Source organism: Amblyomma americanum, chromosome 3 (genome assembly GCF_052857255.1).
Source record: "Amblyomma americanum isolate KBUSLIRL-KWMA chromosome 3, ASM5285725v1, whole genome shotgun sequence".
NCBI lineage: Eukaryota > Metazoa > Arthropoda > Arachnida > Ixodida > Ixodidae > Amblyomma > Amblyomma americanum.
Genome location: NC_135499.1, coordinates 203502493 through 203517182, shown reverse-complemented (window position 1 = coordinate 203517182; position 14690 = coordinate 203502493). Strand labels below are relative to the sequence as shown.

The 14690-nt window shown below is 44.8% G+C and overlaps 1 protein-coding gene across 1 annotated transcript in view; it reads left to right on the top strand.

The window, feature by feature from the left end:
• Positions 1-14690, top strand: part of LOC144124353 (neprilysin-11-like) — an 81456-nt gene that overhangs the window by 19885 nt on the left and 46881 nt on the right. The window contains exon 3 of the mRNA XM_077656984.1: positions 2487-2748. Coding sequence (XP_077513110.1) covers positions 2487-2748 — 262 coding nt within the window. The remainder of the gene's footprint in view (positions 1-2486; positions 2749-14690) is intronic.

Sequence of the window (14690 nt, the reverse complement as noted above, 5' to 3'; positions counted from 1 at the left end):
CCAAGAACATCGCTCACTTGTTTTGTCGCTATATTGAAAATGAAGTATATGGCTTATCGTTAGCACCTGACTTCCATAACGCATGAGCGCAGCCTTTCCCCAGTAGGCTATGTACCGAGTGCGAAAATCTTTTTTTTTTCCGCCAGAATAGATTACCGTGTGCTATACACCGGGTGCGGGCTGTATATCAGAATTTGCGGCATATGTCGCCAGCTTTAGTACCGCAGCCACAAGTGACTGATGACCAAGACATGGCCGGGACTGCCCGGGCAGTGTTTTCTTGTGGCAGCAGGTGACGCACGCGAGAGTTTTCGGATATAAATGGCTACGGCGCCATTTAGCAAAGAGAAAGTCCTGATATACCTATCGCTTTGAATACAAACCAGAACCGCAGAGGCTAGTGAAATTTCTGCGAGCTACAGACTGCCCTATGTTCACTTAAATTCTCAGCGTAAAAATACGCTGGCGGTGCCAGTTTTTTCCCTGTCAAGGTGCCTGTAACATTTATCGTGTAGTCGCGGTATAGCCCCCAATGATCTAATATGCACGATGACACACTCAATCAAGGGTCGACCGTACGCGGATCCACTGTGTTTCGACGACAGTACACTCGGCCTGTCAGATGGCCGTCTGGTGGCCACCGCTGCTGCCTGAGCTCTTTAGCATATTGAAGTTCACCCTGTGGTGTCCAGGCAACAAAAACTTAATAGTAAAATTTTTAGCTTCGTTACGAGCACTGTGTCACAAAGTTCATGCCTGCCCTGTCCAGCTTTGACCTTTGTTCCCAGAAACAGGTCGCGGTGCGGCGTCGACTTTTTCCCCCTCCCCCACGGGGGAACGGCATTCTCACCATAGCGCTGGAGGGGTCACTCAAAAGTACTCCCCCTCCCCCCCCCCCCCCCCCTCCTAGCATTGTTGCCATACAGGTGGCAAGCGCTTGCACGTGTTGGGAACAGCAGAAGCGGATTGAATGCCCCGGCACTATTCGCGGCCCCCAATGACTCCTCGTGGGATTAAGGGGGCGACGGGAACGCCGCGCGCTGGCAGTTAGTCTGGAGATTTCAGTGCGTGCGGTCGTGAGTGAGGTCAGCCAGGGAAGTGGTCGGCAAGGAGCCTAGGCGGAGATCTGACGCGTAGAGTGTGGCGACGGTGGTCCCGAAGACGCGAGGCCCAAGTTCGCCCGTATCCGCAAGCCCCCATCAGCCCCGCGACGAGCAACCGCAGCCCGACGCTCCCTGCGACCGTACCTTTGCACTCCGCCGCTAAGCCATCGTTTCTCACCACTCACTTCAACTCTTTTATCTTTGTATTTTTCCTTTCTGTGTTTCTCGTTGTAATCCTTCGTACTGTATTTCCGTCTCGTAACATTTTTGTATAGCAATCGCCCTGATGTTTCTTTTTTTGTGTTAATTGTTGTGCTAACATGTTCAATTAGTGCTTGTGTTATTTGTGTCACGTCAGTGTACGGCGCTACCTTGTCGGGCATATTGTAATACTTGGTTGTTGTTTGCCTAATTAAATTATTTCGCTACGGAACTTGCCTACGCCTCATGCCTCCGGTCAACGACTAATCAGGCGTGGCCCCTATCGCCGGTCAGCATTCGAATCACAATCTTTCGCACGCGGGGTGGAGAAGTTTGTCGCTCCTCCCCCTCCGAACTTACAGAGAGTGCAGTGGTGGGCAGGTTGGCCCGATTAATTGTAACTTCGGCGCCTACCAACACCACAGCCGCCCACGATATCTTGACACACTGAAACACTGCATGAATAATATTTACTGATTTGGTATTTTTTAGAAATATTAGCGCTACCTAATTAAATCTAGAAAATTATGCTCATTTATTGAAATTCAGGAGCGATAAAATAGCGCATAGAGGAAGTACTGCATATAATTCGCAAAATAAAATAATTCCATACGAACTAACGAAGCAGTACGCCCGTCGAGGAGTCGGCTCTTTTGCGGATTACTGGGAGGTGGGCCTGGCTTTTTCCAGCAAGCGCCCGTCTTTAGCAGCTGATACTTTCACTTCACTAGCCAAAAAAAAAAAAAGTCGAGAGACACAGTTTGTGCAATGCTCTGAGCATTCTATGTTTTTTTTTCGGACATTCACGGAAACTATTAAAATTTCCAGTCTTCTAACATTTGCACATTTTAATGCGCAGGGTATCACGGGCATTGCACAGTAAACCCGATGAACTGTTTTCTTCTTGAATTGTTTGGGCCCATCCTCCCGTTCGTACCACTACCGCCAGCTAACCAGCTAAGAACACGTTAGGCAGGCAGATGATCATAGCAGCTGCTGCTTCAAAAACATCCCTCGCGTTCTATGACACCGTCCTGACGACCGCGAATACGTCAGGCCGTGCACGAAGCGAGGAATGCTTTCAGCAAGGATGCTGCCTCTTGTGCCAGCCCGCTACTTGTATACGTGCCTGCCATACGCTCTTGACCCCTTGTACACGCCCGCGAGCTGTTTCCCCCGCAGGTGACGACCGACCTGCGCACCGACAACATGACCATCTTGCGCGTGAGCCGGAGCGAGCTGCTGCTCGACTGGATCGGCCAGTGGTTCAACAAGGGCGGGCCCAGCCTTTGGTTCACGGGGCTGCCGCGCACCTTCGACCCGTTCGTCGACTACAAGTTCTTGGCCTCCAGGGTGGTTGAGCCCAGCGTGGAGGCGCTCATTCTGCTGCTCTCCAAGAAAAACAACGACGAGGTCCCCAAGCCCGCCTACGTCAGGTTCAGAGGTGAGCGGCAGACGCGACACATCGAGCGTGTGTCGTTTCACTTCTACAAGCAAGTTGCGATATGATTGGGAGCTGTCAGTCTGTACTCAAGAGTGAATTTCACTGTTGGCAATGCGCTGAAGTTGAAAATTAGCTTCCGTGGATTATTCGTGTAAAAGAAAACTATTTGAAAGAAAAATAAAAAAATACTTAGTATTGTCTTATCGTTCATAATGTTGCTGAAGTGGCTAAATACTGACATGGCTAAATATGCGGATACGGTTTGTACGGCTACGACTGCATTTTATGCGGTGACTCTGCTGTGCATTGCGCTCTTTTTCATATGTTGCTAACATACTGGCTACATATTTACGTATACTGACCCGTTCTAATTTCTCCCGTTACCATGACACCTGTGTTATAGCAGGTGCAGTGGATAAGTGAGGATGTTGATTGATTCCGTTCCCTTCGCAATGAGAGATCCTTCACCGGTTATGCGAAGAGTGCATTGATGTTGTAAGTGCACTGCCAAGCCAGAATTCACGCAATACACACGAATAAGGCAGAAGATGACAAAAAGCTGGCAAAAAAAATTGAGGAATTGAAGTGAAAAAGCACGACTAATGATGCTTGAAGGCCACAGCTATGATTAACAACTGCGGGAAGCGTTTTGCACAACGATATGTTTGGTCGTAAGCAGCCCATGAGGTTCAGACAGGGGTAAAGAATTCTGTATTGATGTTTATAAATGCGTTTGTTCGTTAGTGAGCTTTCGTCATTGATGGGTTTCATTGCATTTGCCAGGTGACTGCGTGGCCCTGTTCAAGCGATCAATACTTTTAAAGCGAAAATTTTGTAGTTCTGGCTTAGACATGCAGCCCTGCACTCTGCTCTGGAATCCATAACGTCAGCCGTATGTCCTTGATTACTTAGTGAGTTAAATTAATGTAACTTAATAATGTAAGTTAATTCAATCTAAGATTTTTAAGTTAATTCAGTTCAGTTATATGGCCACCTGCCACAGTTGTCAAGCGGCAATGTGGTGAGAGAGAGATCCTCCTCTATATATATGGAATGCCCTAGAAAGAGTTTACTAACGCAGTTGGGAAGCATCACTTCAGTATTAAAATTGTTTACCGGAAAAAAGACACTATGTTTAGCCTGATCACGCAACTTAAGCAACATATTCAAAATTCCAACTTATCTTACAGAAAGTGAACGTCATTTACGAACTCTGTTTTGCATGTACGCGAGTTTACGGACAAAAAGTAGTATAAAAAGCACTCCTTCAAGTTCTTTGCACGCATATATCCACTCAGAACAAAGCACGAGATCTCTTTTTACCCTCTTACTTTTAGCGATGTGAGCCCATGGGAGGTGTTGACCAAAATTTGCCTTGAAAAGTTGAGAACCAAAGTATGCCCTGAAAGCCGCGAAAGAGCCTGGATCATTTGCATCGGGTGGAAAAAAAAAACGGGTCTTAGAATTGCCGGCCTAACACGGGTAACGTGCAGCTTCACACGTAATGTGGAAAACGCCTGCGTTATCTAAATTCATTACACAGCTCATTAAAAACGCAACGAGAAGACTGCTATTCTTTCCAAATGCCATAGTTGTTGTTTTTTTTTCATAAGATGAGACTACTTCCATTACAGCCACCTACTTTTAGTTTCCAATTTTAGAGCCGACCAAATCCTGCTTACCCAGATTATCGTCTCCCGGAAATGGACTTCCGAACCCTACTTCTAATTCCCATGCGACATTACTGCTCCTGCATTTGTACGTATTTGTAATGAGTAATGTGGCCTGATACTATAAAAAAAGAAAGGTTTTGAGCTTGCAAGAGCTTGCGGGAATAGGGGGCTTGCGTGTGTAGCTTGGTGCAAGCCCTGCTGGTTACAGCTCCTCCTTTCGGCAGTGAATCCAGCGAGCGATACCTTCCCGCTTCCCGTACCAACACACCAAGAAGTTAATACAGATCGTGGTTGGAACCGCGTCTGGCATTGCACAGCCTAGAATATGCATGCAAGGATAATGAATACTAAGGGGTGACCGTGAAGGTTAGTGTAATAAAAAATTTCCAATTAGCTGAAGTTGTGAAAAATCTTTGAAAACTGGTGAAAGATCTTAACCACACAAACACGCGACCCATTATTCTGTTCTGCCATCGGAGTAAGCTTGCTCCGAAAAGAGCAAACTTGATCAGAAATTGATTTGAATACGTAATTGGAATTCACTCCAGTCTTCCTCTCATTTCTTGACTCTGGAGGAGAAAGCGGGAGGAGAAGGGAGGCTAGTTGGGCGAAAATGTGAAGAATTTCTAGATATTTCGGAAAATTGTCATGGTTATTACAATAGCGGTAGCGAACAATTAGCGACGTTTACGCGAACTGAAGATCCCGTAGAGTCAGGCCCCTGAGCACTAATTTATTGTGGACCAAATCCGTGGGCAGCCACTACAATGTTTTGAGAGCTTAAATATGGTCACACTTTAATTTTAGTGGTTTCAGTGCAGAAAAACAAATTATGCTGCTTTTGATAGAGACGGCGTCTTAACTTTTTCGAGGACAATAAAAAGAACTAAATCGGAACGATTCTACATAACAATAACTGATTGTTCGCCGAGTTGACGCATGATGCTAGATAAGAGCAGCGCAACACAGCACAATAAAGAACGTGACAAAGCGAAAGAAGCAATTAGGAGCGTTATTCATGCGTTTGCAATCATTCGCGTTGCAGGCTGTGTTCGAAGCGATCATGCGATGTGTAACGTTCCTGAGTTTCGTGTTATAAATAAGCCTCTTTTCTGTGAAATAAACAGTTGGTGAAGCACACGTGTCGTGTTTTTTCTTGTGCTTTGTTAGTTGCGCTGCTGTTCTCTTGGATTTCACATAAGTTCGTGCGTCTTGCCCTTACAAAAACTTTCTTTAGAAGTCTATAAACGGTCCATAGACTAGTGTCTAAAATATTTAGACTCTCTATAGACAAATCCTAGAGAACAGTCTATAGGCAATACAAATCCTACGGACAGTCTATTGACAATCTATAGATTTATAGCCATGCACATTTAGTAGATTTTTGTCTATAGACAGTCTGAAGAACATGAATGGACAAAATTAAATACCTATAGGAAGGCAATAGAGTCTGTAAGAAGTCTATAGACTGTCTATAGACCATATTTATATGAAATGCTCAGCACCGTTGTTGTCCTGTTGGCCTGTACGCCACACTATGGCGGCCTCATAGGCGTCTGATTTTCTCGTGTTGCTCGTCCGGCGGCTGCTAAACATCGTCGACCATAAACGCAGTGAGGGCACGCCATTTTTTTCTTTTCCTTTTTTTTGTTTAAGGACGTCTGCGCTTTCGATACACTGCGGGATGAAATTCACGTGAAAGCATTGACGGCTTTTCGCTTCATAAGTTACTCTCTGGAACGGAAAAGAAAGCCACGTTATAACGCGCGAAACAGCACATTGCTCACTTCTACCTTTTACCAGCACGATCAGGCTTCCCACTTTCAATAGCTATCACGACAATAAAAAAGTCAAGCAACATGGATGTAACACACACAAAAAAGCGCATTAAGAGGCTCACGAGTTTTGTGAAAATTAGTTTGGAAGTAAATTTGATTTCTCCTGCCGATAAGGACTGGGAAGCACCACTGCAGATAAAAAATTAATGGTCTCAGTGCCTCATATCTGCCCGCTTGCTTATAATTGCTTTAATGGACCACTACTAGTGGGCGTGCATCATGACTGCTACAGCCCATACATGACTGGTTAAAGTCAACTCTGTATGAACAACGCGAGCTATCAGGACTAGTAAGAAAGCTCCTCAATCATCCGCAAAATTTTTCGTCCTTGAGCCGACCGCTAAACTTCGTGCCACGTGTTCGCCAAGCTCAGTGAAGGGAGGCAGTGGGTGTCCCCTACATTTTTTAGCAGAGGCGAAGTAACTATACGCGAGACAAGGGCGACTCATGAACGACAGAGACAGTGCGCTTTAGTGTGTCGTCCTTTTCTTGTTACTTTGCGCTGCTGCAAAAGTCATGTCAAACCAACCAGCCCGACAGCACATTTCACTCAAGTGGTCATACTATTGCTGGTGTAGCTCATACGAATGAAATACATCCTTCTGCACAATTTTGCAAACGTGTCTCGCTTGTCTATTAATTACTACGAAAAAATCGCAGATGTTCATGCGCCAGTACTGTGTACGTCCTAGCTTGGTTAGACCTTGTAACAAGGACATAAGTTATTTCTGTTTATTGGCCATCTGTTTTACACAGATTGCCCCAGCTAAAAATTGATAAAGATTAAAAAAAAACAAAGCGTTCTTCTGAACTTAAATCAAGTGGAACTTGTAAGGCGTTGTGTACAGTACCGGTCAGTATTTTTAGTTCTGCCTATTTAATAATTAGTTCACATTAAATAATTACTTTTTAAATACACCTTTAAAACTCAGTTGTTTATTACAAAGTTGTCGGGTGCTATGAAATTGCTCTGACCCAGGTGCTTCCGGCGGGCTAGCTTTAACGTAGCCATTGTCTATTTCACCAAAAACAAAAGCTCGCGAAAGCCCGCTCACTGTCAGCAGCCGCAGGCCCTTATTTACTGTACTATAGATGTATAAACAGGCGAAGGGTGCAACTGTTATCGAGGTGATATGAACAAGAAACTAGTCGCGTATCTCGCGTTGGGCATGGCTTTTCAGGTAATAGCATTAATTACGGTTCTCCCTTGCTACGGCTGACACAAATAGAAGAGTGCTTCTTCAAGATTTCAATTTGTGCTCATAGTATGGCATTTCACTGATTAATTTAATTTTTGGGGACCTTTTTGGGGGTAAAAATAAAATAGAAAGATAATTATCTGGATTACATTTCGCTTACGCTCCGAAATGAGAAATTCAAAGATCTAGCAGTAAGAACGGCACTCACGTATATGGCAACTACTCTTAAAGCAACTAACATACGTTTTACTATTGTGTTACCGCACAGTCGACAAAAGATTACTTTGGCAACAAAATTGATTCAATTTCGCCAACTGGGAAGAGTTCATATTGGCCGGGAGGCCACTAAAGTACATACTAGTATTGACAGTGGAAGGAGAACACTAGAGGGTCCTACGTTGGTACAATGTTCAGACACCAAAAGAAATAATCACCGCTCAATACTTGGCTTCATTTTGCTATGTCTTTGCTCGGTAGGCTACTGCAACAGCTCCAGTCGTCGGAAGGCCGAAGTACTCTCTATTTTCTCAAAATTTTAGGGTGCGTCCTCGAGCTTTTCGAAGCAAAAGTCGTAATACTCCCAGATACCAGCGGCTCAACCAATTGGAACTACGACCAGCTGATTCGCTGCTACTGCAAAAATGTAAAGCTTACTCGGAAAATACCGCTAAGATAATACCTCACGCGACCATCGAGTACCAGTCTGGAGGCTTGAGTACTACGCGCAGGCGTTCATCAAAATCTTGTTTTCAGCTAGTGCCTCACCGCTTAATATGTAGTGGAGCCATTGTTTCTTCTCGTGTGCGTCTTAAGTAACCTGCCTTGGCATTCTATAGATCGCTTTCGTACTTCTTCCACAAGCTTTAAATTGCGTTGTGCGCTATTGGTTGCGCGGAGTACTACTTCGACAATTCTGTTTACCCTTGTTGACCACCGTAGCTGCCATTCCAAATTTATGGTGATATTCTCGCGCTTCTGTGTGAGCCATTTGAAGGCGGTCTTCAGTTTTGTCGCGCCCGAGTCTCGTAGTGCAGTGAAGCCTCGCAAAATATGCTTAGGCACGCTCTAATCACAGCTTTGCATATGCCCTCAAACATATCCCCTTTCGGCGTTTTATCCTCGTATGCTCTTCCTATGCTTTTGCATTTGAAAAAAAAAAGTAAAGCTTGTGTTGCTTCACCTCGCACTATTCGGCCGAAAAACTGTTTAAAAAGCGCGCAGGATAAAAAGAAATAAAGGTGAGACACTTGTGGGTGCAACGAACGATCAGGCGTATGCTCCTTCAGGATCTTCTGCACCAATAAAATTTTGACGACAGCAGTCACTCATTTCGACACGTCAAGCGGCCTTGAGCCTATTTTCATGGCTTTCCATTTCCAGAAGAGCAGTTAAGTGCAGCAAAATCTCCCCTGATCGCATATAGCAGGCTCAGCGGTTCAGCGGCTAGGCACGTGTTATTCGTGTGGCTTAGCGTGCCGCTGAACTCAAATTTTACCTGTTGTGTGATTTTTCTTCTATGTTCATTTTTTCACCTTAGCGTAGGCAAGAACAGAAATCTGCGTGGCTTTCACGCATACGAAGGCAGCTGTCTGAATAACCAGCGGCGCTGAAAGGATCGAAATAAGGGTCATGTTCTAGAGCCGGGAAGGGCCGTTTCTTCATCTTTATGTTGTGCTGTAATCTTTTTCTTTTTATTTTCTTTCTGTACACGACGGCGAAAAAGGAATATCTTTCGGATAACTTCTCGCTATCTTTATTTCTTGACTTATATTGCATCACTTGTCTAAAAAGTCGATATTTAAGCAAAAAGCAAAACGGCCGGGCAGAGGGGGGAGGGGGGGGGGGGCGGGGGGGAGGGAGAGCGGTTGTTTTCACCTGCTGGACTCTAACATGCTAAAAAAATGACGACATGGTTCCGAAAAATTCCACCGGATTAGCACTTTCCCAGGCGCTGCTAAAAAAATGACGACGTGAGTCTGAAAAAACCCACCGGATGAGCACTTTCCCAGGCGCTGTTAAACATTCATTCGCTGCCGCCCTTGTTCTTATCACTTTTAGCATCTTTGTTACCCTTTTTTGCTGTTTTGTTCGACGTCAGGGTCCGTCAAAAAATAAGGAGGCGGGGGGGGGGGGGGGGGGGTGTACACAATACAAAAAAGGTCCCGCGTGTCATTTAGCTCAACCAAAACAAAGCTGTTTTTCTTTCACAATTCTGACTACATTTTGCCTCCCTGTCCGTGTTGCCTGGCATAATTTCATTCCCTTTATTTCTCTTTTTTTTAACCACTTCGGTGTGAATGGCCAACAGGAAGGGAGAGTGAAAGCTTTTTTAGACGCCAGTAATACGTGTTGTAGAGGGAAGTAACCGCATTGATGAAGATAGAGTTCGGGTGTGGAAACGTCAAGGAGAAAATTGCACTCACTCGCCTCGACTGGCACTTATAACAAGTAGCCACAAGAGCTAATTATAAGATCTACTGAGAACAAAACATCGAAAGGAATACGTGCACAAAGCCGAAATTTTAATCAGGGTTCTTCTTACCAGATTTGAGCAGTTGTTTTCTTAAAGCATGGGGTCAAAAACTGAGGACGCAGATTCGTGAGCCAGTCGTGGCAACAACCGATAATACGAAACCGTAAGAACTAGCCCGAAGTTTGATGCTGAGGTTGCATATTGTTTCAATGCCTTGGGATAATTTATTCAGTATTCCGTAAAATCGAAACTTTCGCCACGTTTACAGATTACCTGAGAAATTTTAATTTCGTTCAAACCTGGACCATTGAATCTGCTACTCTAATCGCTGTCAGCAGTGCACCGATAGCCACCTAGACGTATCATATAGATTTCGCCTTCTGACAAAATAAATGTTTTGCAATCCAATCTTCTGGTCAACCTTTGCCGGACGATAGTTGCCGCCACCAGGTTAATGAGTTTCTGGAACTCCAGTTTGTTTCTTGACAATAACGTGTCAATAACGTGAATTGCAAAGCATGATCTATGATTTAGACAGGCAGATCAAAACGGTGTACCTAAAAATTAGCATGCAGAAAGCCAAAGTAATGTTCAACAGTCTAGCAAGGAAACAGCAGTTCACAACGAGATGCTGGAAGTGGTAAATAATACTTTGAGCAGGTAGTGACAGCTGATCCGGATTATGAGAGGGAAATAACTAGAAGGATAAGAATGGGGTGTAGCGCATATGGCAGGTTCTTTCAGATCATGAATAGCAGGTTACCAATATCCCTCAAGACAAAAGTACGCAACAGCTGTATCTTACCGGTACTCACCTACGGGGCAGAAACGTGGAGGCTAACTAAAAGGATTCAGCTTAAGTTAAGGACAACACAGTGAGCCGTGGAAAGAAAAATAATGAGTGTAACGTTAAGAGACCGGAAGCGGGCAGAGTGGGTGAGGGAACAAACGCGGGTTAATGACATCCCTGTCGAAGTCAAGAGGAAGAAGCGGGCTTGTGTAAGGAATATAATGCGAAGGCAGGATAACCGCTGGTCCTTAAGGGTAAAGCAGTGGATTCCAAGAAAAGGCAAGCGTAGCAAGGGGCGGCAGAAGGTTAGGTGGGCAGATGAAATTAGGAAGTTCGCAGGCATAGGGTGGGCACAGCTGGCAAAGGAGCGGGTTAATTGGAAAGACATGGGAGAGGCCTTTGCCCTGCAGTGGGTGTAGTCAGGCTTATGATGATGAATAACTTGTTCATTCCCAAGGTGTATGTTCTGATCGGTTGGAATTCAATCATCACGAAGCAGGCAGCGCGAAAAACACGGGTCGCTTGGAGGTACGTTGACGCAAGCAGAGCAGGAGACTGGTCAACATCTCGCACCGCGTCCTTTTCTTCCCGCGCTCTCTACTTCGCAAAACGAATTGGCCGTTTAAGCAGCTCATTATAAGCTCATCTGTGTTTGTTCACCCAATCAATAAGGTATACCAGCATCAATTTAGGGCGCTAATTGATGACGGCCTCCCAAAACCCGATTCTGTGCTTGTTCCCTCCCTAACCACGCCGTACAACAAGGCTCGCACGTAGTGCCTGCCCTGAAGAGAGCGTGCCAGTTCGAATTTATGAGTCGAACACTAAGTTCCTAGCCAGTGGTGATTGTTCAAATGTACCCATTGCTGACGAAACATCTTGGCATGTTTACCTTCCGTCAGCGCTTGCATTGCTTGGAGATGACTGGCGATCCCTAAAACCCTCCTAATGCACAACTCTGGTATGCAGGCACAGCAGTTGTGGTGGCTGTCAATATGTGTGCATTTCTGCATAAGCAGCTCGCGCATTTGAAACGAATTGAATTGAACTGCTATATGCCGCCACAACACCAGGTGTTCCGGCAGGTAGGGATGATAAATGAGGAGCCTAACTGTTATAGTTAAAATGTTAATTTTTATATTTTAGTTCGTTAACTTGGTAATTCACACGTATAAGTTGTTCCCTTCTGGCCACCGCCGGCGACAAAACTGTAAGGAATAAAAAGCTTTGTCTCAGAAATTTATTTTTATAAACTACCAACCGTCCTAGGGGAAACATTTTGTATCGATCAGGTTTTTGGAGTTGGGTTGAAGGAATTAAAAATGATGATTTCAATTCTGAAGCCGCAGGTGATGTTATCAATAAGAAGTATATGCTTCTTATTACTCTTGATGCAAAATGTAGGAATGCAGGAATTTCTGTAAAATAATAATAATAAAACAGAGTATGCTAAGACATAAAGGGAGTTCTCGTGTAGAACACCTGATTTGAGAGTAACGCGCCAGCAACAAATACAAATACCCTTATTTCAAAATCTAGGGTATTAAGGGTGCGCCCAAAAAACCTATGACTGTCTTGAAAAAAGGGTGCACCCCCTCCCCCCTCCCTACACTGAAAAAGCGGAAGCAAGAGAGCGCGAACTGTGCAACAACAAAACGAACATCGTTCGTAGCTAAACATTCCAGCGTATGCTCAGTCTGTCGCAACTACAGCCTGAAATGAAGTCGCTTTCGCATTGTGTACGACCAAACTATCCGCATGAAAACAGGAAGAAAGAACTTTTGTTTACGCATTACAGTTTTCACAAATCCAGTAAAGTCGTGCGCGCTATCGTTACGTCCTAGTGAACGTGAGCACAACCTTCTTGCATTCATTTTTAATGACAAGAACGAGTCTTGCTTTGCTTACCTCGCCTTCGTTTCACCAAACACAAAGGTCTACCACGCGAGAAACACAAATGCTATTTATTCCGCGTATCGCAAAGTAAACAACACTTCCGTCGTTACATACGAGGACAATAAAGCGACACATATACTGCAACCATCATTTTTGTGCAGATGCTTTTTCGGAGATCTCTTTCGAATCTTCCGCTAGAAAGGTTCGCGTTGGTGCCTTGTTTAGCGTGGTTTTAAGGAGTGTCTATAACATCTCATCTATCCAGACGAAAGCGATATCAAAATTGCAGTATTTTGCAGTCTACATTTTTTTTTTCTCTTTGACTAGCGCGACTGTAAAAGCGTCTCACAGAGCGTCGGAAACAGAAAACCTTATGTTTCTCCAGTTGAAAATGCGTTCATGTTCGTGGAACACAACACTACAGTTCAAAGCAGAATGCATTAAAATGAATAATTTTCTTGTTTACTAGCTTATTTTTGTTGTGATTTTTATCTATTTATAAGCATTTTGTGGTGGCTAGTCTGCAACTGAATTCCGAAACGTGCTTTCAGATGCTGCACGTAAGTGTGTTCACCCTGAAATATGAAAGTCATAAGCGAATAAACCAGGGTTAAAAGACATGCACGCTAGAATAAAGGCAGCAGCTTGGATTGGGTTGCAGAGCCCTTTCGAATAGTTTATCCAGTGACCTCGCAGAGCGAGTCTAGCCTGCAGCGAATCTCAGTCGTGCCTCTGATACACAGTTCCGGGAAAAATGCAGTCTTTTTTGCTACGTTTGCACGTTAAAAGCGGCACAATACTTGACGCCTTTTTAGCCGCCGCCCAACGTAGTTCAGCGCGATAACAAAAAGTACAGTTTTCTAGTTTTTTGGTGGGAACAAAGTACCGCACTGCTAGTAATACGAACAGCAGTTTCACTTGCAGTAACACTTAGTTATGCGCACGTGCAGCACGTGCAGCACCGCGGTGACGAGGAACGAAGGCGTTGATCTCTTCGTAGAGCATGCTTGTGAATTAAAAGATAGAAGGCGTCTTCTCCCCGCCGGCATTGTGCGGTGCCGGGCGAAACTTCGCGTGGCTGACAGCACCACAGAGACAATGCGTAGCGTTAGCGTGGTCGTCTACCGTCCCCGTAATTTTCACTACACAGTCTTCACCTGGTACGTTGTTCGCCCCGGTACATAGAATAGCTTTGGGCATTTCATGATATATTAATGCGAAAGCATTTCTAGGCTGTGTCGACGGGGTTGTGCCACCAAAGCACGGCACCAAAACGTGTCCGCAGCGATTGTGATGTTCCCACAAGAGGTAGCATCAAACTAATGGTTGTGATCGACAGAGGACGATGTGAGGATGATGCGCAAAAAATTTCATGTCAGTGGGATGATTAGTTATTAATTAGAGCTAATAATGTAAAAAACGTCGAAATAGCGCGGTCGTCGATATAGTGAGTGGACGGGAAAACATCCGTGGACGCAAAAATAGTGGAAAAACAGGCAAATAACTGAAAATAAAGTTTGAAAATGATTGAAATGCGGTTGAAGAGTGATAATTAATCGAACTAGATGTTTGCTTGACATAGATTAATTAGTTAACTGGAAGCAAACGTCAGTGGACTCAAAGAGGCGCAAAGAGAGGCGACGAGTGTCGAGGTGGCGTCAATGCTTTCGAAATCCTCCAGTGCAGGTAGCCGCAATGATCTCTAACGTTTTCTCGCGATACTGATAAAGATAACACTGTTTAGTCCACAAAGCCGAGAATTTTGACTTTTAGACATTAAGAGCGGTAGGCTGTTTACCAGAACTCACGGTAGTAGTGCCGACGAATTCTTCAAGCATATTCGAGGCCGATACGGCGACGAAAGGGACGAATGCTGTTCGTAACCCTGGCATCTCACAGGAATGGACGCATGCGCGTCTCGCCACTGCTCCTCAGCGCATGTGGTCATTACCTGACGATGCTGCAAGCATCACTGGACGCGCGCTGCTGGTGTTCCCCATCAACATCTTGGAGCTCCCTATGACCTATTAATTGCTTTCCAAGCAAATAATCTGTCATTAAAGAATCGTAGAC